A 23,465-nucleotide genomic window follows, 5' to 3' on the forward strand; every position below is an offset into this window, starting at 1 on the left:
GTTGTGTTAAACTTCAACACTCGGTGAAGTTGTTGAACGCAGCAGGCACAGCCGGGGTTTCTGGTGACGTCAGGAAAGCACACACACACACACACACACACACACACACACACACACACACACACACACACACACGGCGCAGCGCTGAAAACAAGACACACGCAAACACGCACGCGCACAGAGGCAGCGTCAGACTGAGGCTCATGACAGCGTCGCAGAAAGTCACAGTGAGTCTGGATCCGTTTGATTCACGTGTAGTTTGTTGTGTTCACGCGTGTGAACGTGTTGTGTCACAAACATCAGGTGATCTTCGCTCAGACGTTTCCTCAAGCTAGAAAAGCCATTCACGGGGCCCGGCTATTTCCCGGTTTGTTAGCTAAACAGTAGCTCCTCGGCAGCTAGCCAGTGGAGCTAATGCTAGGAATAGTTAGCTTTGTGTGTTTTTTGTATACCCAGTGAATGTTAACTTGTGCTGTGTGTTACAATATATATAGAATGCCTATAATTTCATATAACCTCAGATTGACAGCGTCACTGTGTTAGCATCGAAAGTAAACTGACATTAGCCTGGATCTCGTTCCAGGATATAGTCTCGTCCCTGCGCCTGATAGCTTCTCTGATGTGGAATAAACATTTTAAAGAAACTCGAGTTAAATCCTCTGAAATAATATGTTGGATCCTTGTTCGATGTTTTTTAATCATTCGTCGTCATGTCTCTGTTTTAATTTCACACCCACCTCTCATCTGTCAACGTGTTGTCTTAAAGAATCCAAACGAACCGTCACGTCTGTCTGAGCATTTCAGTCTCACACGTAGAAGCTGTTGATATTCAGCGTTTGTGCTTTAAGTCTAAGTGTTGCAATGGTTGCAGGTGTAGTTGCAGCCATGGAGAAACCTCCCTTCAGGCAGAACCAGAGCTGTGGAGACTGGGAGCTGAAGGAGAGGCTGGGAATGGGAGGCTTCGCCCATGTTTACCTCTACCAGCATCACGTGAGTGCAACCACTTCACCTCTACCGCGTTTAAAAGAAGGAGAACACCTTGGAAAGTTACCAGAATGATACATGTGACGGACACCTGCACGCAACAGGCTTCAGAAGTGAAGCCGCTGCAGCACATTAAAGTTCTTCAAATGTCAACACACTCAGAGCTGGAGACAAAACTAAACCCTAACCCAGGACAATGTGGGGGACACGTGGGTGTCCGTCCTTGTTACCGACACGTCTTCTACACACATGGCTCCTCTTTTCCATCCTGAGATGTTTGTATTCTTTCAGTTTAGCGTCGCTCACGTGTAAGAAACGTCGTCAATACGCCCACTTGCCTGCTGTGAATATTCTCACATGGACTCACCCTGACATTTTACGAGGGGGCTCGCAGGAAAGCTTTGAGACATATTCGTTCTCACGTGCGGCCCCTCCTGATCTTTCCAGGAAAATATACTTAAGTTCATGTCTGAAAGCAGCTTTAGTCAACGCTTTTACACTCTACAGACAGAAGGGAGAATTAATTACACCAAACATGATGCAGCAGGCAAATCTGGTTCAGTCAGTCAAGGCAGTGAAAGGATGCTGGGTTCATCAGCAGGACGATCGGACACAGGGTGAAATAGACTGAAGCTTTAGGAACGACCCCCACAGTCTGTTTGAGCTTTTCACTGAACATCTTCGTGTGGCTGTTGATGTCCTGCAAGAGTGGGTGAAATGTAATCAAGCAGGAATATTAAGACTCTTAGCTCCATAAAAAAAGTTTCAAGCGGTGCAAGAATCCCACTTCACAGTTAATTTATTTAAAAGTTGTAGATTTTGTTTGCTGCAGTTGTTTGAATTGTCATTTTTACACTTAATAAATCAAGTAACTAACTAATTAACATTAACTAATGTATTTATATCATAATGGAATTTCTTTTGCCTGTTTTGTAGGAAACAAACGAAAAGCTTGCTGTAAAAATGTGTCGTCTAGAGCTCACTCCAAGAAATAAGGACAGATGGAGCAGAGAAATCCAGATCATGAAGAAGTTCGTACTTTTTCTCATCTACTTCCTGTCTGATATAATAATGATGATGATGATGATGATGATGAGGCACCTGCACAGACGTTCTCTTCCAAGGAAAATGCAAATGTTCATGTAGATGAACTTTGACGTGTGAGCTATTGAAGCAGACAATTATCAAAACGTAATGAAGTTCTGACTCTGTCTCTCTCTCTCAGATTAAATCACATAAATGTTGTGACAGCCCGAGAAGTCCCAGACGAGATGAAGTACATAGCCTTAAATGATCTTCCCCTGCTGGCCATGGAGTACTGCTCCAGAGGAGACCTGAGGAGGGTGAGAGACTCGTTGACTTTCTAAATGATGTTCACATGAGTCCACTCGAGGGTTTTCTGCCGTGTTGAGTTTACATTTGTCTTTATCACTCACATCACAATGTAAATAAATGTGCCTCATGTCAAAGTGTGTGATAAGCTCATCAGTCCATTTCAGGTTGAGTCACCACTCGTAGGTTTACTGCTGTTTGACTCAAACACATTTATCTTCGTCACAGGTTCTGAGCAAACCTGAAAACTGCTGCGGTTTGAAAGAGAGTGAAGTTCTGTCCTTACTCAACGATGTTGGTATGACCGCATCTTTTCTTTGGTTCACCTCGTTCATTCAGTCGTGTCTTTCAGAGATCGCTCATTTTCAACCTCTGACTCCTGCCACAGGAGCTGGTATCCAGTATCTGCATGAAAACAAGATCATCCACAGAGATCTTAAACCTGAGAACATTGTGCTTCAGGATATCAACGGAAAGGTAACCTGCTACCTTTAGATTTTCTGCCTCCTCTGTTTCACGCTACATCTTCAATGAAATTATTTCACAATGACTTTTTCTTCTTCTTCAGCTGGTTCACAAAATCATTGACCTGGGCTACGCTAAAGACCTGGACCAGGGGAGTCTGTGCACCTCCTTTGTCGGCACGCTGCAGTACCTGGTAAGTAATTATTTCTTAAACCACAGGAGCACATAGCTTCATGTAATCAAGGTCTTATTCTAATCACGTGTTGAAATCTTTTAATCTTCTGTCTTCACTAATAATTTTAACAACGTGGTTTTGCCCAACTTGGTCAAAGTGTAAAACATATTTGTCGACCAAATGTGTCGGGAGCTGCTTCCGAACATGCACCAAACTCGGGATAATCTCCTGAAATTATGCGGAGTGGCTGCATGTGATCCGGAGTTTCTCCTGCCGCCTTGGAGATTTTGTTGTTGCTGTTTGTGAATGCGTCTGACCCGGAGAATGTCGTGCTGCAGCCTTCATTTGTGAAAGTCCGGACTCTAGTGTGCAGACATTCTCCAGAGTTCATGTTTGAAAATGGCTGTGATGAAATGCAGCACTTCTTCCCTGCAGGCACCCGAGCTGTTTGAGAATAAGCCGTACACCGTCACTGTGGACTACTGGAGCTTTGGTACAATGATATTCGAGTGCAGTTGTGGTTTCCGTCCTTTCTTGCACAACCTTCAACCTGTGCAGTGGTAAGTTGATGTGATAAGCAAAACGTTTTGACAGAAGTGAGTTATTGTAGCAGCAGGCGGAGGTTAGTCGTTGCAGTTTGGTCTGTTAATCAACACGGTCGGAGGCTGTAGCTGCAGCTCATCGAGGCAGTTTCAGTAATTTAAAACTTAAAGTACCCGATTGCTACGATTGATGTTCCAGATCAAACTCTCCTCAGAGTCATAATTCAAGTTGAACATGAACTCACACTTTTAGATTCAGTGTAACTTCCACTCATTATTTCTAAAGTCCATAAACCTACTTGTAAATCGTTGGAAAAACATAATCCTTGTAAATTCAGAACTAACCTGAGAAACATCACGTTTTCTTCAGTAAACCAGTGAAAGTTGTCTGCACCTTCATGGGTTCATCGCAAACATGAACCGCAATAGTTAATTAGCCAGGTTTAAAAGAATCATAATAATGTAAAACCAAGAAACCTTACACGATTTATTTGGTTAGAATCAGATGATTCGGGAATTTCTTTCACTGCTTTTGCTTGATGCTGATTATTTTTCTGTTGATCCATCATATGATGATTCATTTCATTCCTCCTGTCTCTTTCCATTCACAGGGCGAGCAAAGTACGGAATAAAGGTCCTAAAGACATCATGGCGGTTGAAGACCTGAATGGAGAAGTCAGATTCTCCACACACCTCCCTTACCCCAACAATCTGAGCAGGTTGGAACAACACGGCTGTTCAAATCCCTCAAATGAAAGATGTGTCTGCTGTTTGGTGCTCATCCCTCTCCTGGAATGTATTTGCTGTCTAACAGGACACAGCTGGAGCCGATGGAGTCTCTGCTTCAGCTGATGTTAAAGTGGGATCCTGTCTACAGAGGAGGCAAAGTGAATCCCGACACCAAGAAACCCATGTGCTTTGAAGTACTGGAGCAGATACTGAGTACAAAGGTGAGTTTTTGACAGACTTTTTTTCTGGATCTGAAGTTTTTAGGACTTGAGCACGTGAGGTTATCTGTACCTGCACTCCACATCTTCCCCTTTCTCCTCTGCCCCCTCAGGTCGTCCACATCCTGAACATGACCACAGCCCAGGTCCACTCTTTCCAGCTGACTCCAGACGAGAGTCTCCACAGCCTGCAGAAACGCATCGAGGCCGAGACCAAGATCGAAGTGGTGAACCAGGAGCTGCTGCAGGAGACGGGTGTATCACTAGACCCCAGGAAGTCCGCCGCGCAGTGTGTCTTAGATGGAGTGGTGGGTTTGATATTGATCGCTTTAAAACCCCTTTCACGCTGGACCAAAGCCCACAAACTGTCTCCAGCTCTTTTTAGAGATGCCCCGTCTATAAAAAATCTATACACCGATCTAAAACAGCAGTTGTGCTCGACTGTCAGTTGCAGTCAACTGGGAAGAACTGATTTCTGTTCGTGTGGTTTTAACCAGAACTAGCTAACATGTCAGCAGTTTGGTAATATACATTTCACACTGGAAAGTCCCACAAGTAAAACAGCAACATGAACTGTTTGCAAGACCTCAGTTTCATCAGGTTGTACTTTCATAACTATGCTGTAATATTATCATCGTACTGGTTGTTTCACAATGATCACAACTTTCTCTGGGACAAATTATCGTCCAACGAAATCTGTTATTGAGACAGGTCTACCTTAATATTTTTAACAATGTTTTAGTTAAAAGTTTGCTTGTTCAGTTTGCTGCTTTAGTTCTCTGAGGGTTTATTTCATATTTAGGTAAAATTGGAATCTTACAATGAAATATCCTGAACTGAATTCGAACCAATCAGATTGAACCCAAACCTATTTAAGAAAATACCAACGTATGTGGCAACTGTCAAGAAATGGTATAATAGGCGTATTATTGAGTGGCCAAAAGTCACAATGAAAAACTTTGTTGTGGTGCACCTCACTGGTGCCACCACTGAAAAGTTTGTCTGGAGCCCTGATCAGGAATCGAAATCGTTATTGGGAAGAGAAATAAGGATCAAAACATCTCGAGCTCTAATAGAGACAAAAATACTTCTTCTCTCCCACCGGAGCTTTTTAAACGACTCTTCTCAGGGGTGAGAAAGTGATGCAGAAAAAGCTGCGTGTGCACTTCTCATGATTCATACCTCACTGCTGTATGTGCGCTGAGGGACTTTGAGCGGCTCAGTAATGAGCTGCAGGAAAAGGTGTTTGCAGTAACTGATGATGTCCTGCTCTGCTGTGTAGAGAGGCTGGGACAGCTACATCGTCTACCTGTTCGACAAGAGCATCACCAAGTACTCTGGGCCCTTCAGCGCCAGACAGCTGCCGGACAAAGTCAGCACCATCGGTGAGGGGATTTCAAGTTATTCATGCTGCTGCTGAAGGAAACAGATAAATGTACTGTGATGTATCGATAGTGAATATATTCAACAGATCTCTGCTTTCTCATCCTTCTCGTGTCTCAGTTAAACTGACGTTCAAAACTTCATCTATGTTGCCAGTGTCCTCAACTTGATGGATTTTGTTTTCCCTCAGACTTTGGGATTTTTAACTTTGCAGAACTTTAACAAACACAAAAAAACCTTTAGACCACACGAGAGGAAAGACGCAGAGAAACATCATGTGTCTCGTCTGAACTTTTTCAGTTCAAGAGGCCAAGACCCAGCTGCCCCTGGTGGCGTTGAAGAAGGTTTGGGGTGAAGCAGTGAGCTACATCTGTGGACTAAAGGACGACTACAGCCGACTGTTTCAAGGACAGAGGGCAGCGATGTGAGTCACATGACTGACTGAGCAATCTTTATTTAGCTTATTTCCAGAAGTTGGTCGATGTTTTTAAAATGACCTGTTTTACATGAATTGCTGTAGGAGGATTTTTTTATTTTACTCTTAAGTCTTTTCAAGTCATGACTTAATTTGTAAATGAAAAATCCTGGAGGACAAGAGGCTGTTGTCTGTGTGGACAATTCTAGCTTCTGTTTCATTCTTAATCTCTGCTCACTGGAGATAGAACATGTCCTCCTACAAATACCTTCACTCTTATCTGTCTCCTCCTCCTCCTCCTCCTCCTCCTCTTCCTCCCTCCAGGCTGAGCCTCCTGCGCTACAACACCAACCTGACCCGGTGTAAGAACAGCATGTTCGGCTTCTCTCAGCAGCTGAAAGCCAAGTTAGATTTCTTCAAGAGCAGCATCCAGTACGACCTGGAGAAGTACAGCGATCAGATGCACTATGGCATATGTGAGTGTTGACTGGCAGCTTTTGTTTTAATTTGAGTTCATATTTTTATGACTTTTCTCGTTGTGATGATTCGTCTGTGTTCTTCCAAAGCCTCTGAGAAGATGCTGAAGGCCTGGCAGGAGAACGAGGAGCGAGCTGCTGCTTTCGCACAGGTGATGCATGTGGACAAAACAAAATGCACACGTTCAACCATTCAAATGTCCTCTGGCGTTTCCTGTCAGTGCAAATCCTGACTGTGAGCACCCTCGTCGTGATTCCTGTTTCTGTCCTGCAGGTGGCAGAGGTGAGCCACTTGGATGACGAGATCATGGCTCTGCACTCGGAGATCGTGGAACTTCAGAGGAGCCCGTACGCTCGGCGCCAAGGAGACAAGATGGAGCAGCTGTGAGTGTTAATGGAGTCTGAAGCCAGGAGATGGCATCAGATATTGTCTTTGTCCCATTTGGACGGACAAAGGACGAATCACTTGATCCGTTTGAACATTCGGACATGTTGTGAGATGGATCATGATAATAACCTCATTTTTCATTCATCTTAACAAAAACCTTTTTACAAAGAATTCCGAACAGGAGCGAAAACCTCCAGCACAAAACAGCCTTTTGTTTTTTACCGTCCACGGTTTCCTTCAGAGGTTGTTTAGTCAGAGAGCGATTGTTGTCATCGCTTCAGATAAAGATCCTGAACTAGCTTCTCTTGGTGTTTACGCCTGAAACAAACAAACTGTGTGTGGATCTTATAAAATGAGCTGAATGGACGGAAACATACAGATAGATCAATAACACTTCAGTCTGCTGAGGCTTAATGCTGTAAATATGTCATTGTATGTAAATTTATGTTTGAGGAGGATTTGGGAGGAGTTTTTTTCAGGCGCCATCTTGAAAAGTTTACTCACTAAGTTAGTGTTCTTTGGTCGTCTTCTGGATTGAGGCGTCTTGGCGTGAGCTCTGAGCAGCCGTCCACTCACCACCTGCCTCCGTGAGGTTTAAAGGGTTTGTTGTTTGGAAGGAGACAGACGCTCCTCTGTGCTGCTGAACAAGCTGCAGCTGGCGTGACTTCAGTGGTGTTTAAAACATGCTGCTGTTTAAAACTCCAGGGAATAAACAGCTGTTGGCTCCAGTTGTTCATGAGCTTTCTTTAAGTTACGATGTTGGAGCTTTAGCATCCAGGTTTTTAAAAAAAAACAATTTAAATGTGTAAATCTGACACGTTTGTTTTATTGCAGAGAAGAAAAGGCCATCGAGCTCTATAAGCAACTGAAGATGAAGTGCAAAAGTAAGAAAACACACGTTTAATATCAAAATGTTCCAAATGAATGCATTTCTAAAAACCGGAGCCTGAGTTAAGTGTGTTATCTGATGCTAATCTCTTAGTATCTGAGACAGATGTGAGCAGCGACAGCTCTGAGATGGTGAAGGCCATTATTCAAACCGTTCAGAACCAAGACAAGGTCCTCAAAGATCTGTACACGCACCTCAGGTACAACTCAATACGTCCATGTTTACTTAAGATGCATTTCACACGTGACTGGGATTCCTTCAACTGTCTGTTTTTATCAGCGTTCAATATTAATGTGTCTGATATGAAAACGGCTTTAATAAGTGTCGGGTCCTCCCAACAGAAAAATCCTGATCAGCAAACAAAAGATCATTGACCTGTTTCCACGGATTGAGAAAACCCTGGAGAGCATCAAGGACGCTGACAACACAGTGATGCAGATGCAGATAAAGAGACAGAGAGAGTTCTGGCATTTACTGAAGATCGCATGTGTAAGTGCTATTTTTATGGATTCATTCCAGGGAGCCGCCATGACGGGAGGCAGTGCGTGGTTTGTGAGTCTTATTCTCATGAATGTTATTTCTTAGGAACTTGGAACGGTCACTTGGAATCACGTAGGGAGTTAGTTACTGTGACCACAACTCAAACATTCATATGATTGTGACAAAATACTCCTTTCTACTAGATTCCTTCATCAGTCTGTGACTCGTTGCTTCATGTATCAGTATGATCTCTCTCCCTCCTCCAGGCTCAGAACTCGTCTCGGAGCTCGATAGCAGCCAGTCCAGAGTCGTCCAACCTGATGCAGGTTTCTCAGTGGTCACAGTCGGCACAACCCGTCAGCTCCCCACATCCTCTGACCTCCCTACCTGGGCCCAACGACAGGTAACTGATCACACCAGTCGATTCGTGGTCTGTGAGTAACTTATGATCACCTCAGGTTTTGGAGCGATGACTCCACAACAGGATGGAAGTGACAGAAAATCACAAAAAGAGCTTAAACCTCGTATTGAAATGTGTAACGAACTGTTAACTGTGTTAAAAGGCAACAGGTGTGAACTTAAATACTCGCTGCTCTCATGTGAGCAGCTCGTCTCTAACAGACGTCTCTGTTTCTTGTCAGTGATGCGGCTCCACGTCTGCTGCAGGAGAACCAGAAGTACCTCAGTCAGCTGACCAGCCTGATGCAGGAGGCGGCTGATGAACAGACCAAGAGCATAGTGGTGAGTTCACTGCTCTTAATCCGTCACATTAGTCTGAAGTCAGATATCGGTCAAGGGTTGTGAGTGAAGTAGAACAAAGGTTTGATCTTTAGACTCAGGGGTTCAGTTAGATCTGAAATTTTAATATGTGAAAAATAGTTATGACGTCAGAAAGCTGCTAAACGACAAAGTTAGGAAAAGAATTAAACGATGAACCGACTGATTTATCATTAAGATCATGTTTTGTTTTCTTCAATTACACATCGGAGAAAAGTTCACATAAAAAGACTTGAGTGGATCTTAACTTTTTAATTAAATAGACCAAAATATCTGAAAGTGCGACAAACCAGTGTTGAGATGTTTCATCTTATATTCATCCATTGAATTGAGTTTAAAACATCGTACAAAGAGATTTTCTGCACATTCAGTTTGTTTGTTTAGATTAAATTAACCAAGTTATGTTCATTAAATCCAAATCATGACATGACAGGGTCAAGAAAAAGTGTCTGAGACTTTTTGAAAAGTGATTCAGTGACGTCTCCTAAGTTTGAGCTGCTTGGTGACAATATATTAAAATAAATAAACATTTGAATCATGTTAGTTGTGTAGCTGCTGACTTTCAGTTTTCAGTAAAACACTTTTCTTTAATTCTGTCTCATCGTCTCAAGTCTTAACAAAGTGGTTTTCCTCTTTAAAGGACCAAGACTGGAGCTGGACAAAATACGAAACTTTAACAACAAAATTAAAAAAGCAAAACGCGTAAGACCTGTGTGCGTCCTCCATCCCTGCTCCGAGTAACACTAAGGACTGTGAGCTGTGAACGCAGCAGAACGCCACCACGACATTGTACAGTTGTACATGGACTCGGGATATTCTCTTTAAAAAAACCAAAACAAAACGGTTCTCTCTCTCTTTTAATAAAAAAATCAAACAGAGTTCACACCTGCTCAGTGGTGTCCGTCCCATCGTCTCACGCGGTGGAACGTTTGATCGATGAATATTCCTGTTTTTCTACAAGTGTCCCTCCCGTCCTCTGTTTCCTTCTGCTGCACTAAGTTTATCACAACTCATGAAAACCAACGATGTTCATTTGTACTGTTCATTGCAAAACTGTAGCAGCAGATTTGAGGGTTCGAGGACGATGTGAATCACGTGGGAGAATATTTGACAGAAACAAGAGAAGCCTCGTGACACCAGGAAAGGACGGGAAGTGGGCGAGCGGGTGGGGGGTGGGGGGGGGGCGTTGGAGGAGGAAATTACAATCAAGCAAACAGCACTTTGATACTCCCATGTATCCTCTCTGTACCGAGACGAAGCGTCCCAGGCTGACGAGACGGAAACTGTTATTCTCACACTCGAAATCGATTTCGTATGATTTACTATAAACATTCTGGCGTTTAGATTCCGTGCACGTGTTGTTTTCCTTCAAGTTCATTTTCGAATCAAGTATTTTATATCACAGGCAGAAGTCTCTGTCATGGTGTGTGTGACGGACGTGGCGGGCCATCATGTGCATACTGTGTCTTTAATGTACGTCTGTCTTTTTAAACCGGAGGTTCGGGTCTCGTTGACACACACGCTCTGTTTCACTGGACGGTCGAGGCTGCGTTCGTGTCATATGAAGCCAAAACAACGATGAGTCCATTTATTGATTAATGTCAAGATTTGTAGTTTCTCCATTGTAACGATTTAAACACGATACAATAATAAAAATAATAAGAATTCATTGAATATCTTTGAGTTGTGGATCAATACGAACATAAAGAATATTTAAATACACAGTAAATGTCCCAGTGGGCTCAAATTCATTTTTAATTATTAAGAAAACAGAGTTCAATTTGATATCTGCTGATTGCAGCAGAGGAGTACGTGACATCCTCTTTTTCTAATTCAGAAAGAAAAGTCATTTGATGATGTTCTCTGTGGTAAACGTGTTGAGTGCAGCCCCCTCGATCCTGTGAGTTCAAACACGGGGCTCAGCGGTTTATGACGTGAACGCAGGCTTCAGTTTTCGTGGAGGCGTTAGACGACCTGGTTTCCATTCAAATAAAATGTCTGTAGCACGTTCGGCCTCTTCAGCCGCTGAGCGTCAGGTGTCGTTGACTTCGGGCCAGAGAGGAAGTAACCTTCTGAGTTGTATTTATGAAGTTGAAGTGCAATGGAGAGAAGATATTTTTTATATTTAAGTAACTTGATTTGTTGGTCTTCTTTTGATTAGAGTATTTGTTTCCATCCGATGGTTTCAACTTGTCTCTGAATGTTTAATTTTTAGAAATGTCGGTGTATAAAGATCAAATGTTTGCCTGGAAATAAAATAAAAAGACTTTGGCATGACGAGCTTGTGTTTCAGAAATGTTATTTATATATATTTTTATATTTCATATTCAGGTTGTGACACGGCAACAGAAAGTAAAAGGTTCGTTTAGTCATGTTGGCTAAATTAAGGGCAATGTAATAAATAACTATAATTAAAAAGAAAATACAACCAAATATAAGTATTTATCATTGTACACATCTAAAAATATAACAAACTACAAGTGGTTGTGGACGAACTCTGTGTTGTTCTGTGACATTGACGCTGATCAGATGAGCAAACGTTAAGTTTGAACGTTATGTGTGAGAAAGGCTCCGAGCAGCTAAAGCTTCATCTTCATGAAGACACTTTTGTCCCTGCAGCTTCATGTTATGTCTTCCTGTCTTTCGGATATAATGGGTTGTGAATAACTTCTCCGTCCCCCCCCCCTCGTCTCCTTCAAGGCCCAGTAGACATTGCGATGTCCCGCTCAGATGATCCTGGTTGTCCTTGTAGATAAAGCAGAAATCTGAAGTCCTTATTTTTTTTTAATCTTCTAATCACGGAGCCGTTGAAGGACGAGATGTCGTAACGTCCTCTGATTCGTGACGTCGTGTCTCAAACCGTCTCTCCCACAGTTGGAACCTTATAGAAATGAGGCCGGCTCCCTGCGGGGAACCAGCAGAGCCTCCGAGATAAAGCAGCTTCCTCAGAAACCCGTGTCCTTCCTCCAGTGATCTTTGTGATTCACCCTGAGCCCACACGGGAGGAGCCGACCCCCGGGTCGGGATCACTTTCTCATTTCTCAAATTGAAACCAGGAGACGAGCAGCTTTCTGTGGGCGAAGTGAAAAGTCCACAAACGTGACCCTGACTTGCGTTCCTGTATTTTCAAACTAAATCAACAGCTGTGGTCGAACATTTAAAGTTACGAGTCACATGAGGCCTTTTTCATTGTGAGAAAAAACAAACTTCAGCTGCGACGTCTTCCTGCTGGAAACAATCGAGATGCTGGAAACTGATTTGTCTCAACGTTTGTGTCTCAGGCCTGAAACCCAGTGAATAACACTGAGTCACTGAGCTCTGTAGATGATCTAGATCTCGTCTTCCTTCCTCGACCCGTCTCTCTGAGTGTTCTCTGCTTCAGCCGAGGACTCGGGCTCGTCCGTTCGACCACACGGATCAGGAAATGATTTACCAGCATTGTTAAGAGCATGGAAAGTCATGCGTGAGTTTTGGACTACTGTCTAAACCTCTGGCACTTCCACACATTCAAAAGTAATAAAGCTGACGTCAGTGATATTCTGCTGTTGCGACATTAGAACACAGTTCAGAAGTTAAGATTAAACAATCGAAAGACAAAGATCCTTGATCCTGGTTTGACTCTGGTTTGTGTTCTGAGGTTTTCTCTCAGCAGAAATGCACCGCCTGCTGCATTTGAGTAAACGCCCCTGTACCTTTACAGAAGAAAGACTTTACTGTCACATATCATCTCCTGCAGAATGAGCGATGAGCGGAGACAGAGCTGTAGAACAAACCACGCTCATTGTAAACGTTTGTTTTATGAGTGGTTCCGTCTGAATCAGAGTGAATCACTGGAACAGACTCTGCTCAGACACACATTCCTTCAACCCCCCCCCCCCCCCCCCCCCACGTCTGAGAGCTGATGTGTTGCAGCAAACTGATTTTATACATCTGGCATCGAATGTCTGTCGAGGTTTGTGCTAAAAAGATGCAGAGGTTCGTCCTCACAGAGGAAGACGTGATTTCAGAAGACGTTGTGTTTGTCCTGTTGAAACATGACGACGCCCTCTGTGTTCAAAGACACGATGACACAATGCCCTCAGAGTCCAAGGCTCACATTTACTCTCATTTTAGCTTTCAGTTGTTTCGTCCCCCGAGGGAGAGAACTCTGGATCTTTAGCAGCACAACCAAGACAAGGAGCTAAAAGAAGCTCAGAGTCTCTGTGGGTTCATTGATACACAACATCTCTCACAGTCAGCTTTGTTATTGGACACAGCAATTAATAAAAGAGGATTATAATGATGATCATTTCTGAGGGTGATTTAAGTTTTATACAAGATTTCATAATAATCCATAAAATGTTATTTCCATCCGTCGTCACTAAAGTCGCTGTTTTAGAAGCTATAGTTCTAACACTCTATAGATCTTGTGGACGCTAATGTTAATATGCAATGAGTCAATATCACGGAGCCTCTTATTCACTCACTAAGTTCTTTGTTGTTTCCCACGAGGCCGAGGAAACAAAAGCTCTGAGTGTGAGCAGGAAACCCACATCTGACTCACTGCTGCTCCTCAGCCTGCGTCCGTCTGCGTCTCGCTGGAGAACAATAATTATGGATTAACCGAAACGATGAAAACGTTTTCCTGGGAAGAACAGGCAGCAGCTGAGTGAACGGAAAAATAACACGTCGACAGACTTCACTGAGGAAGATTTACATTTTAATCATGATGAAAAAAAAAAAAAACAGCTGATAAGAATTTTACAATCTGCAGATGCAACATCATACTTTTGTAATAAAGTGCACTTTGTCTGTTGCAAGAAAACAAACTTCTCATACGTTCTTACATTCACGTCATCATGTGATGGATAGAAAAGGAGAATTGTGATCATATCAACTGACGTTTTGCTTTTTTTAAAGATCGATCGCTGATTTAAAAAAAAAAACAAAACACTAATTTCTGCTTCAAAGTAAAAAGCACATGACTGTTGCCCTAGAAAAAAAAAAACCAGTGCAGTAAAACAACCATGAGATTTCTGCTCCGGGCTGAAGACAAACATGTAAATGTTTCAGGCTGAATCACAACAACACGAAGCCTCCGTGCTCAAAGTACCGCCGACATGATTTCAAGTAAAGTGTAGAGAGATTAAAAAAAAAAAATCAACCTTTAAGTTCAGACTGGCTTCGGACGATTTAGGGACTGTGCAGAAATGACGGGCGCTCACAAAGCTCTTCAGTGGACGCGGCCCCTCGGCTCACGAGAGAACAGCAACACCCTTTCCTGCACGATTTAAAAATAGAGATCGTTCTAAACCGTAACAGATGTAGTTTCTGTTATTTTCCCGTCACTGAACGACTTCACAGAATCCACTGATCAACCTCGAAAACAAAACACTTTCCTGAAGCTGATCAGTGTTAATCTGATTGTTATAAAATCTTTGGGCGGCGGAAACGAGTCGTGAACCTCGTTAACTCTACGATCTCCCGCCGATGATTCTCACACAGTCCCTTTTGCAAACATCACATAAATATTTAAAACTGCATTCATTTAAATAGTGGCTCATCCGGGAGGTTGTGTTCAACTAACGAGGCCGCGTCCGAACCGCAGAGCAGAGACGAACCTGTTCTCGACCCTCGCTCTCTTTTGTCTCTGAGACAGAAACGCTGAGGAGAGAATTGTGCAACTTTCCTCCAGTAAAAGATAATTTAATGTTACACAAGGATGTTTTTACAAACACAACAATGCAGCAACTTGTTGGTCACATCCTCAGTCACACACACACACACACACACACACACACACACACACACACACACACACACACACACACACACACACACACACACACACCTCTCTCTCTCTCTCTCTCATGTGAGTCTGCGGACCTGAGGCTTGGCTGGGGGGGGTGGAGGAGTGCACGGCTTGACTCTGGCTGCTGCTGCGGGAGGACTGGGCTTGACCGGAGGCACAGGAGGAGGATTTGGTTTTGCTGCTTTACACTGAAAAGAAATTTAATGAGAAGTCATTTCAAACACGTGTGAAAATGGCCACCGTCCAAAAACAAATCCAGCAGACTCACTGATAATTGACGGACGGACGAGTGAGAGCAGGAGGTGTGACTCACCTGTGGTTTGTTCAGAGGTGGCAAAGGTTTCGCTGGAGGTTGAGGTTTTGTCTAGAGTGAAGAAGGAGAAGTCACCGAGTTTAGTTTTGACCTAATTACCAAACGAGCGTCCTCAGGTTTATTTCTTTCCTCTTTAAGTTTGTGCTCCGTCTTTCTCAGACTCAGCGAGAACATCGACAGATGTTTGTTTGCATCTTAACATCGTCTTGAAATCTGCTAGAGTTGAATTAAAGGGTAATTCGTGTTCTACTTTTCTTTTTTGAATAGATTTTAAACACATATTAATTCACAGAACTTTCTCTGTGCATTATTTAACGTGACTCTTGAATCCTCAGTTGTACATCAGATCACATGACATGTTTTATTGAAGCTCACCGGCTCAGTGTGTGAGACAGGCGACGCTGGATTCTGTGGCGGCTGCAAACAAAAGGCGTGAGAGAATTATTACAGAATCCTGCGTGGACGTTGTAAACCCCTCTCTGAAACACTTCCACACCGTTAGCTGCTGAATGTCTGAGGGGACGTTCGTGTCGTACCTGCGGAGCCGGTCTGCAGGGAGTCACAGCCACGACCAGAGGAGCATAGGCTCGTGTTGAGTCCATGAGAGTAGGCAGACTGATCTGAGGTCGTTCTTTAACGTTTACATCCTGGAACATCGGGTTCAACTTGCCTGGAGCTGAGTGCACTTTCCTGCAAACACGAAATTCGTTCAGCCGGGAGGCGGATTTAAAAACAACACGAGAAGTTCAATCGAAGTTTTAAGAATCTACCTTTTACAGCTGTAGTTGTCCACGTTGTCTTTTTTACAGCACATCAGTCCCGCTATCACCGCGGTGATCAGCAGGAGGACGGAGAGAGCGACACTCACGCCAACTACTATTTCCGTCTGACCTGCGGGCACAGACAGGGAGACGTTCAGCCGTTATTACACGCACTCACTCTGGTGCTGTGCACAATGTCGCACTGTATACAGCTTGTAAATTCATTTTATATGGAACAAGACGTTTATACTGTGTGTATAATCTAAAAGCAAGCTGGTTTTATTGTTAATCCTCACAGGAACATGAGTTCACCACTTTGTGCTGTTACGTTTTTACCACTGAGGCGACTTTAGTCCCGAACCTGACGGGAAGAGTCGCACGAAAAACAAGAAAACATTCGTTTGAAACTGGACGAATCTGGTGTTTGCTGATAAAAATGCAGAAAGATTTTCAAAAAACATTTTCACAATGTCTCAGGGAAGAAAGAGCGAAGGCAACAGACCCAATGTCAAAGTGTCCCAATCTGGACATTTCACCATAATCTGCTGACAACGGACATTTCATCACTTCTTCTGATGAAAAGTTGTTGAGCAGCTTGTGCAGAAGTTTCACAAAGTTGTTCTGCTCAGAGTTTGACCTCTTCACCTTTGTTTGAAGTAAGTTAGGGTTTTTTTCTTGTGTGTGACTAAACTACTTTAGAAACTCTGTTATCGAGTTTTAAGGGAAACTTCATGTTCCTGTTGCAGTGATGCATCACGTGTTACAGCGATCGGAGGTTATTCTGGTTCAGGTTCTTAGTTAGTTCCAGCTCTTTGTGCAGAAATACCTTATTGGTGACATATCGCATTATTAATTTGATAAACTGTGTTTAAGCTTAAACTGGAATCCAGACGAAAAGGTTTTTTTTAAATGTGGTGAAGTCGAAGATACCATTAAGAGAGGATGAGGTCATCGCTGGGAGCTTTAAGAGATCACTCATCATGAATCATCCTTTTTTTTTTTTTAGTACCTACTGGAAAAATGATTCAACCATCGGGTGTGACCTGTTTCTATCGGTTCCGCCCTTCGAGGGAAGACTCAGTTATATTTTAAGATATAAAATCAAATCCAGACAAGCGGTTCTGTACCTTGAGGTAAATCTGCGTACAGCTTGTCGCAGTGAGGCGGAGACCAGCCGGGATTACACTGGCACTCGTTCTTGTGATTACACACCTGAAGAAAGTCGTTTCAGAGTCAAACACTCACAGTCGAACTTTGAAAAGTGAAAACAGCCACATGTAAATTCTTCTTCACTCACCCCGTTATTGTTGCACTTCTTTGAACAATCTTCCTTTTTCCCATAAACTGATATATCCACACATCTGTTGTCGAGGCAAACCTGTGCACACGAGAGATTCTCAGCCACACGTCCAACTTCATTCAAAACTTTACGTAACGTGACTCGACTCTCACCTTATTTATTCCACATCTGGTTCCTCGAGGCACCATGTCAATGTTTCTGGTGTTGTCGTCCTCGACCAGTTTACACTGGATGATGTTTTGCACAGTGTACACTGCCATCTTACCAGTGATGGACTCGCCCCCTCCGTGACAAAACATAGATCCACACTTCGAATTCCTACAAAAAGAAGAGAAGGATCGAGTCAGTAAATCGACCAAGCACTTTAAAAACCTCAGTGCAGCCAGCTCAGTGCCATGAAACGTACTGTTCACTGCAGCGGATGTAGCCGAATTTATTTTTCCCACAGTTTGCACCTTTCTCGCCTCGTTTGTTCAGGTTGAAGCACGAATCTGATCCAACCTTGGCCCCTGAGGACAGAACACATGAGAAGTCCAGACTTTCCAAGTTTTGGCAGCACAACACAAGTTTGTATATAAAGATCCACTGGTTTCTGCCAGAACACAAGAAAACAACTGCACATCTGCACTCACACAACTTCATTACCGGTCATGTCTCATTTTTTTAAATGAGCTATTAAGTCAGAATTCAGAAACACTCTCTCAGTACTTATCATTCCTTTCTATTGAGAAGTGAGTGACCACACTGACGGCAGCGTGTTGACGGTACCTTCTCCAAACAGCCTCCAGCAGTGCTGCTCATGTGTGGGACACTGGCCGTCGTGGCAGTAGCCCTGTGCCTGGTTGTAGCAGGGTTTGCCGTTCATCTCAAAACTGTCCTCGGGACACTCCTCCGACAGGCCGGTGCAGTGTTCAGGCAGGTCACAGTCGCCGGCCGACTTCCTGCACACACTTCCAGCCGTTTGGAACTGAGGGTTAAAACCACAGATGAAGTGGTGATGAGGGTTAAACAGCGAAAACATAATTAGCTTGTGTGTTTCTGTGGTTATTCACGACGTGTACCACCAGAGGAAGGATGTGCTCACAGCTATGGTTCATGGGCATCACCCTCTGCTTCCTGGTATTATCGAGCTGCTGCTGTTTCTGATGAATTTTAATTGAAGCCTTCTCCTGTCGTTATTTTAACAACCACAGTTGCAGGGTGTGTTTCTGTTCGACTGACCTTTCTGCTGCCAGCGCTTTGGTCTGACTGAAATAACTCAACTCAGACGATTAACTCGAATCAGGTTCTTTCATTTCTGCTTCACTACAAACATCAGAGCCCCAGTGTACCAGCTGGATTTACAGGCAGCTGACGTACCTGACAGTTATCGCAGCATTGTCCGTGAGCGCACTGGGATCCTTCAGTCAGGCGACAAGTCGAGGCATCACAACAAGGGTTCTTGCATTCCTACAAAGAAAACACAACAGTGTCTTTCACTCGTGTCATGTTTAAGTTTCCAGTTGCATCTTGGGCAAGAGCTGAAATTCCAAACCATTAAAATTTGAATCTCACACACGAGCAGCGTCTCTGCCAACGAGTCTGTGATAAGACGTGAGCGCACAGGAAAACTATTTTAACTATTTGAGGCCAAACTGCAGCTCAGCGTTACATCAACTCTCCCTTTCATTAACTAACCTCACAGGAAGCCACAGCTACAACACAAATCAACCCACATGGTTTCGTCATTCCCCAAAGGATATTTTAAAACTTTCCAAGATCATTAAGAAAAGAACATTCTGCTACAACCAGCAGCGTCAGCCCCGTGTCAAAGGTTTTACCTTCACGGTGCCACAGTCGCACTCTTCTCCAGGGTCCAGCAGTGCGTTGCCACAGCGAGGGCCCTCGTCGATGGTCTTAATGTGATGGGGTCTATCCAGGCAGCTGGGCTGAGCTCGCTTCATGAATTCATCGAGCTGCTGCAAGCTGCAGCTGCTGAAAAACTCCGGGAACGCTTGACTTGCTGTCCTGAGGACGAGCGAACAGATTCAAGGATGAGAACGATTCACTGGATGCCCGTTAATGCTGTGACAGTAAGTGCACCTTTAAATCACATCGTTCTAAATCCACGGGCATCGATCTGCTGCTCTAACAGCGTCCACTCCTCTGGTTTCAGATTTCCCTCCAGGTGATGAACCAGCAGGGATTTGACCACACAAGCACCAGTGAGCTCCAACACTGACGCTGCGTGAAAAGGCCAAACTCCGGATTCAGGTAAAGACTCTTTGTGCACAGACGTGTGGCTGTGGTGTTAAGTTTTCCCTTCATCTGAACTACAGGGTGCAAACCTGTCTGCATATTTTTGGCCTCATACTTTAGTTCAACACACAAACATTCTCGGCATCTTTGAAAGTAAAGTGGATCAGATCTGTGTTTTTCACCTGAGCTTGTCGGCCATCACACATTTATCGCTGCTCTGATGTGGACCACACACGCAGCCTGCGGCATCATGGGACAAGCCAAAGTTATGTCCCATCTCATGAGCGATGGTGGAGGCGAGGCCTATTGGGTTGTAATTGTGATCCTGACGGAGAAACGCAGAGCTGTCATCATAAAATACAAAAACACCGCCCTCCTCTGCAGCGGATAAGAAGTTCCTCGGTCATACCTGGTTGACTCCTCCTGAGTTTTCGCTGCACATGGCGAACTTGTTAGCGAGCCCGACCGTGTCTTTGTCGAAGTCTTTGCCACTGTTGAAGACAAACATCTAACGTCAGGTCAAACTGGCAGCATGACTGAGCCTCGCACATTTCCAACCCTGATCCTCACGTCACAAACTGGGCATTGTCGTGCTTGGTCCTCTGCAGGAGGTGGGTCCGCCGCCACAGAAGGAAATTGTCCAGAGTCGTCTCCGAGTTTTCGACAACATCAATGTTGTCTCTGTCCGTCCAAATCTCCAGGCCCACCAGCATGACACGGATGTTCAGAGGTCGATAGAGCTGCAGGCGGAGGGAGGAGACAGACTCAGGAATGAATGAAGAGCTGCTTCACAAACAGCGAACGAAACATCAGCTTAAAGATCCAACGTTACCTTGTCGACGTGATTTATTACCCCGAGTATACGGGACTTCGTCTCACTTCCATATCGTTTATACTGGAGGGAGAGAAACCTGGTGAGTTTACTCGGCGATAAATAAAAGCTGTAAAACGATTCAAATGAGATTCACACCTCAGTGTTGTCGACGACCACAAACAGCTCGACATACTTCTGAGTGACAGGGTTCGTTTTCTAGAAGGAAACAGACAAACATCCACACAGTTCGTTCATTATTACACCATATTTGTACTTGTTTTTCTATTTATACTCTGTAAAAAAGGACAGAATCTGAATACTCAGAAGGTCACATATAAATGTAATAGTAACTTACAGTACTAAATATATACATACAGCACATTCACACACACACGAGCATTTCTAAAAGCCACCGTGGTGCATTACACAGATAAAGAGATAGAGGGGAAACAGATATTTCCTGTGGGAATGGGTGGAGACCAAAAACTGAGATAAAAGTGAGTGAATCTTAAACTCAAATGGAAAAAAAAACACCAGTTAACGCAGGTTTAAATTAAAATTACTGGATAAGACTTACCCAGGGTCTGGACCTTAAGAGACCAGCGAGGCGGGGCCCCTGGGCCTCGTCCTGGTCGTACATCGTGGTGGTGTTTGACGTGGAGCCGGAGCTGACCTTCAGGTGTTCGTGTCTGTAAACTGCATGGTCTCCGTCCTCAGACTGTCCCAGAGGCTCGATCATGTAAACCTGCCGCCGGACTCGAACAAAGCCGCTGTGAGTACAGGAGGTGAGAAGTAAAATAAATGAATTCAAATAGTGACAGATAGTTTTATATTCATTCACTCGCAGTTTGAAAAACACAGGAAACACTGAGCTGTTTAACGTCGTGAAGCAACTTCACCAACGTTCTGTAAAACAATTCGTTTGAAGGTTTTCTCACCTGATGCCCGAACAAATCCCCACACTGACCGAAGAGTCCGTCTCACCCGCGATGTGCCCGTGATAGTAACAGAGCTCCTGCACCAATAAAAACACTCATGAGGTCAAAGGCGTCAGTTCAGAAAACTTATTTCTCAACTACCGATCACAACAGAGAGAGAGAGTGAGATTATGTCTTTACTGAATTCTTCGGTCGGTTAAAATCAAATGAAATCTCACCTGACTCGGGGATGTTGTCACTCGTTTCCCGTCTTCTGAGTAGTGTGTTTCAGTGAAGCCCCTCCCGATGAGATTACTGTCAAATATACAAAGATCCTCTCAGACAAAAAGAAACTGATATTTAATTTAGGATCTGAAATGGTTTTTAAATATATTAATATCTATATATATTTAAAAAACAGTGTATACCTGTTTTTTTCCAGGTGAATAGTGTGGGTCCTCCCTTCAATGGCCAGCTCGTACTGCAGCGTGTCGGGATAAAGCTGCAGGAGAATAACAGTCACAACCACTGACAGTTCAACTCAGACTAATATTTAATTTAACTTTGCAGTTAAGTTTTCACTGACGTACGAGTTCTTCTGGGGAATCTGTCTCTGATACAGATGCTAAAACAGCAAATTATCTTTATTATGGAGCTGAATTGAATATAGCTTATTGCAGATATTAAGATGTTCGTGTGTAAAAAAACTGAAAAATGCAAAAGTTGTGTTTGAAATCAGCAAATACATCATTTCAGTGTTTAATATCTTGACACTAGGGTCAATATCATTACATCATATCCACAGATACTGAACCTTTACGTTTGTATTGAAGTGTAATATTTTCCTCTGAATGACAGAGAACATGTATAAATATCAGGTGTGTTTGCAGAGAACGAGTGGATGAGCTGTGTTTGTGTGTTGTGCAGGTGAGGAGCTGCAGTCACCTGCTTCTCCTTCAGGCTGCTCCTCTGCAGCCTCTGAGGTCTGACCACCTCGTAACGCTCCACGTGAGACAACAGACCCGAGCTGTGCACGAAACAAACTGCACACAGACAAACAACAGCGGGGTTATTCACTTCATCCCAGTGTGGAGGCGATGCTCTGCAGGGTTTTTTAAATACCACACAGACTCCACCTGACTCTCACTCTAGAATAAAAGACCTGCAGGGTTGACGAGGCCTCCGTTCATAAGCACGACATGTTTTTTAACTTTTCTATCACATTACTGTCAAACCCTCGGCTCAGGAACTTCTGGGATCGTTAAGCTCATCGTTAAACACGCGTTGGACGAGCAGGACGAAGCTGATGGATAAAAAAAAAGAACTAAATCACTTTAACGTGAATCTGAACTGTAGATTTTTACAGTTTTGTGTTTATTGAAATAAAAACACATATTATTTATCACTGAAAACATGGATTCAACGATGCTGTAACTGACATAACAGTTTTTTAAAATCATAAAGAACAGATTTAAACAGTATTGAATCATCACTGATAATGAGTCTGCAGCTCCACACTAGGAATAAATCCGGAGACACAACTTGTGACCTGAGGACTCGTCGTGAACAACTGGAACTGAAGCAGCTTGTTTTCAGGAACAAGTTTCCAAACAGCAAGAATTAAAAAGATGAATAATAATAATAAATAAAGAGAAGAAGTTTTTTTACCCCACGTGAACCACAGCGGCCTCATGTTCCCTCTCTGGCCCGGGATGAAGCGCTCTGCTCGGTCACCGCTGCTCCTCTGACCCGTTAACTCTCCTCCGTCAATCAGTCCGGTCAGACTCCGCCCCCACTCCACACTTAGCACCGCCCCCGCCGCCCCACATTTACCGGAAACAAGCTGCCGTCAAAATAAAGTCACAAGAAATTAGACCTGGTTTAGACCTCGTTAGAGTGAGGCTTTTCAAAATAAAATCACTATTCTGATCATCACAGAGGTGAGATTTCTTCAGAATGGGAAACAGCTGACGTGTTTGAAAAGCCACACTTAATAATATGATTAAAACAATTTATAAATAATAATAATATTAATTATCATTTTGATGATAAAAGATTTTCAACAAACTTTCACGTCT

At 43.5% G+C, this 23,465-nt stretch overlaps 2 protein-coding genes across 5 annotated transcripts; one reads left to right on the top strand and one right to left on the bottom strand.

Moving 5' to 3' along the window:
• LOC109644018 (inhibitor of nuclear factor kappa-B kinase subunit alpha-like) lies at positions 1-11,530 on the top strand. 3 transcript variants are annotated; one of them, XM_020109297.2, is made up of 22 exons: positions 1-227; positions 872-990; positions 1,921-2,015; positions 2,210-2,327; positions 2,545-2,614; positions 2,705-2,793; positions 2,885-2,974; positions 3,392-3,516; positions 4,110-4,217; positions 4,313-4,448; positions 4,559-4,753; positions 5,728-5,830; positions 6,129-6,252; positions 6,568-6,719; positions 6,810-6,871; positions 6,994-7,103; positions 7,942-7,991; positions 8,090-8,195; positions 8,338-8,485; positions 8,743-8,879; positions 9,118-9,217; positions 9,894-11,530. In XM_020109297.2, the coding sequence occupies exons 2-22, from the start codon at positions 886-888 to the stop codon at positions 9,957-9,959; spliced, it is 2,289 nt and encodes a 762-aa protein (XP_019964856.1). In that variant the 5' UTR covers positions 1-227; positions 872-885; the 3' UTR covers positions 9,960-11,530. The 3 variants fall into 3 exon arrangements, with proteins under 3 accessions (XP_019964856.1, XP_069373377.1, XP_069373378.1); XM_069517276.1 differs by having other exon boundaries at positions 84-227; positions 8,102-8,195; XM_069517277.1 differs by lacking the exon at positions 9,894-11,530 and adding an exon at positions 9,295-9,796 and having other exon boundaries at positions 84-227; positions 9,118-9,247.
• Positions 10,118-23,214, bottom strand: adam8b (ADAM metallopeptidase domain 8b). Of its 2 annotated transcripts, none has more exons than XM_069517275.1 (24): positions 23,056-23,214; positions 22,333-22,430; positions 21,816-21,889; positions 21,627-21,702; positions 21,409-21,485; positions 21,048-21,240; positions 20,627-20,686; positions 20,489-20,551; positions 20,227-20,396; positions 20,066-20,147; positions 19,839-19,981; positions 19,239-19,425; positions 18,778-18,867; positions 18,187-18,385; positions 17,825-17,927; positions 17,571-17,736; positions 17,416-17,496; positions 17,246-17,330; positions 16,128-16,248; positions 15,894-16,047; positions 15,733-15,774; positions 15,358-15,408; positions 15,119-15,232; positions 10,118-12,324 (listed from the first exon to the last, which is right to left on the bottom strand). In XM_069517275.1, the coding sequence occupies exons 1-24, from the start codon at positions 23,078-23,080 to the stop codon at positions 12,295-12,297; spliced, it is 2,484 nt and encodes an 827-aa protein (XP_069373376.1). In that variant the 5' UTR covers positions 23,081-23,214; the 3' UTR covers positions 10,118-12,294. The 2 variants fall into 2 exon arrangements, with proteins under 2 accessions (XP_069373376.1, XP_069373375.1); XM_069517274.1 differs by lacking the exon at positions 10,118-12,324 and adding an exon at positions 13,312-13,830.
• Between the last annotated feature and the right edge of the window lie 251 nt (positions 23,215-23,465).

This window comes from Paralichthys olivaceus, chromosome 21 (genome assembly GCF_024713975.1).
Source record: "Paralichthys olivaceus isolate ysfri-2021 chromosome 21, ASM2471397v2, whole genome shotgun sequence".
Classification (NCBI taxonomy): domain Eukaryota; kingdom Metazoa; phylum Chordata; class Actinopteri; order Pleuronectiformes; family Paralichthyidae; genus Paralichthys; species Paralichthys olivaceus.